Here is a 3256-nt window from a genome sequence, read left to right on the forward strand (position 1 = left end):
GTGGACGTAAGCGCGTTACTCAGGGTACGCGCCGGTGAACAATGATTCTCTCGTGATCCATTACGTCGAAACGGTCAGTTGATCAGGATATATAATCGATGAATATCTCCCTGATTTTTTTATTTTTGTCGTGTCTCAACTAACATTGTGCTCGACAATGTCGGTAATTTTTAAACGAGCTCTCGTATAAACGTCTTTTTTGGTTCCTCGCACAGTTCTAATAGCCGGAAGTATATTTCATTTTTTGGATTATTATTCTTTCTTTTGAATGGCTAAGATATTAAATGATAATTGTGATTCATATTTTTTAATTGAATTTCACTGCGATATAAATGAAATGAGTTCAACATTTTGCGCCTAGATATAGAAAAAATTGTTGTAATCTTTTTATCGTGTGATCTTTATTTCTTTCTTTTTCCACAAAAAATTGCTAGTGAAGCAATGATAAACACTTGTAATCGATATCTAGTAATGTGAAATTAGAAAGAGAAGACTTCAACTTTTAAAAATCAACTTTCTATAGTTTATTCAATAGCTCATCGTTAGTTTTCACATATATGCACCTTTCAAATCTTTGTTTTCACACTTCCCGTAAAAGAAATATTTAAAAAACAATTTTAAGAGGCTTATTTTACACTATAACCCTCAATTCCGAAGAAATTAGATTGAACTAGTCTTAATTGATAGATTTTTGTTTGTATATTCTCAAACAAGTCCATTTTTTGCACATCCTTAATTAAAAAGTTATTAACGAATGAATGTTTGGAGGGGCTAATTTCACACGACAAAAGGTACGTTTTCGACTCGAATTCTAAAGAAACACGTTTAAAATAGCACCAATCAATGATATCTTGACACAAATATCTGCGGAAAAAGAATGCGCGAGCTCAAGAGAGATCGTAAAAAAAATTAAGGTGTCTGAGACTTGGCGTGAATAGTATTCTTATTATATATGTTATCGATTCTTTAAACGACGAAACTTCTCTCTTCAGATGTATCCAGATCGAATGAAACATGCGAATGAATACGAACGAACGTACTAGTAGCTTATAAATAAATGTGGATGACACATTGCGAGTACAAACGAGCTCAGATTCACATCGACAAATATGCTTCTCGTCTCTTTTCGAGTTACATCGAAGGAAAAGCAATCGCTACATTCATCGAACTATATCTGAAAGTGTTCGTTTGTAATTGTTCATTCTTATTAGTTCGGTTGGCAGTCATTCTTTCACAATCAGAGCGCATTTACGTTCTCGCAGTGATCGCGGAGGGCCTTGGCGTTCTCCACGTAAAATCGTTGCAGGAATAATATTTACACTTGCGGGCATAAACCGAATTCCATGCCGTCATCATCTTGATCGACACGATGCGCCCAAGTGTATCGAAATAGACGCCAATCGAAAGACGTATACCGCAAAGTAGTATAAACAGATTTTTCTTATCAACGTTAGAAAGAAAATATCACTGTGACATTTATAGAAACTATGAGACACCGAAGAGAAATATGTAATTAAGAAAAAAAGATTGTTTTTTTTAAATAAAATTTTCTTTTCTATTGCAGCATATACTAATAGTAAAATAATATTATTTCAGAGATATTAGATTTCAGTATTTGCGCACAAATGCAAATTTTATTTATAAATTATATTAAAAATACATTTCTTTCTTTAAAAAAAGAACTTGAAATTTATGTTTTTTACTTTAATAATTTAATACAAAGAATTGAATAATTACAATAATAAACATTTACTAAAAAAATTTTTTAATTCCTTATTCTTATAATCTTTCCAATTCTTGAGGTTATTCTTAAAGTATATATATGTATATTATGTGTATATATATATGTATATATATATATATATACATATGATAATTTCAATCCTAAATTAGCTAATATAATTTTACCCAGTAAACAAGAAACGTTCCAAAACATTTCAGTAACATTGCAGCAACGTTGTAACGTTACTGACACGTTTCAAAACGTTACTAAAACGTTTTTTGTTTAGTGGGTAGCGTAATATTTCAGTTTTCTAAAGTCTATTCTGACGCAAATTGCAGTGTTTTACTTTGCATCCATGTGATCTCAACAGGCAACGGTTCAATGCAATGCAGCAATTTTCTCGCGGAGAAATTGGACCTCTTCCAGTCTTCATTAATGACAGGAAGAAACGTGCGAAGGACGATGATTCTTGAGTTAATGTGTCGTAAGGTCGATCGAGAAACTCGTTTCTTCCGTCAACTCGGTCTAATTTATAAGGGCGGGTAAAATATCTTGTAGAATATAGTTATAATATAGTTATTCGAATAGTTCAACACATATTAGAAGATTAAAAGTCCATAATTTTATAAAACCAAACTTCTGGAAAATGAAAATACAAAAATAAATTTTTTCAAATAACTAATAATATAATATAATATTATATAAAATTAAAAGTAATATAATTTAAAATTAAAAGTTTTAAAATTTCTTTTAATTTTGGGCAAACGTTTCATTATATCTTCGTAAATAGATTTTATTAAAAAAGAAAGAATGAAAATATAGCAGAATTGTGTGTGTGTATGTGTATATAAAATTTTTTGTCGCATAAAATACATATGCATAGTGAAATTTAACTTTTACACATTTTTATTAATAGTATATTTACAATTGTTTTCAATATAAAACGTATTTTCATTTATATTGGCATACATTTTCGCGCGAAAAGTCCGTGAATTTTCATTCATGCGGCGCTTATCGCTTAGGGCGTGATTGCCTCGCTTGATTATTACATAAGATCATTACGGGCGATCGCGCGTCATTAGAACGCTCTTATTCCACGGGCGTGGGTGACCGACGTCGGCGTGCCAGGAGAGCCACGATAGTTACGATCGGACAGTTGGTACGTGCCAAGCGTTTGTGCTAGGCGAGGCTAGGCGAAAAGAACAAAGTCTCTGAATCATTTAAAACCTTAAACCCACCCCCGACCCCCTTTAATCCCCTTGTTGTCGCATGACTTATCTCACGATGCGTGTAAAATTAGCAAATGAAAGATAGCATAGGAATTCAAGTGAGAGACGCGTGTGTTTTATATACTCAGAGGCGGAAATCTAACTCTGTAAATTATAAATATTTAGAATATTTGGAATATTTAATATCATGAATGTGTTTCGGAATATTTAATAAAGAACTTTTGATTATTACTCTTTATAATGTTTCCTTCTTTCATCTATTCTATAACTTTATATATATGTATGTATATATATATATATATAT

The 3256-nt window shown here is 31.5% G+C and overlaps 1 protein-coding gene across 1 annotated transcript in view; it reads left to right on the forward strand.

The window, feature by feature from the left end:
• Window positions 1-2196, forward strand: part of LOC108764344 (uncharacterized) — a 4611-nt gene extending 2415 nt beyond the window's left edge. Inside the window, exon 4 of the mRNA XM_018512521.1 lies at window positions 2062-2196. Coding sequence (XP_018368023.1) covers window positions 2062-2196 — 135 coding nt within the window. The remainder of the gene's footprint in view (window positions 1-2061) is intronic.
• Window positions 2197-3256: the final 1060 nt, after the last annotated feature.

The sequence above is a fragment of the Trachymyrmex cornetzi genome, unplaced genomic scaffold (assembly GCF_001594075.2).
Source record: "Trachymyrmex cornetzi isolate Tcor2-1 unplaced genomic scaffold, Tcor1.1 scaffold414, whole genome shotgun sequence".
NCBI classification, from domain to species: domain Eukaryota; kingdom Metazoa; phylum Arthropoda; class Insecta; order Hymenoptera; family Formicidae; genus Trachymyrmex; species Trachymyrmex cornetzi.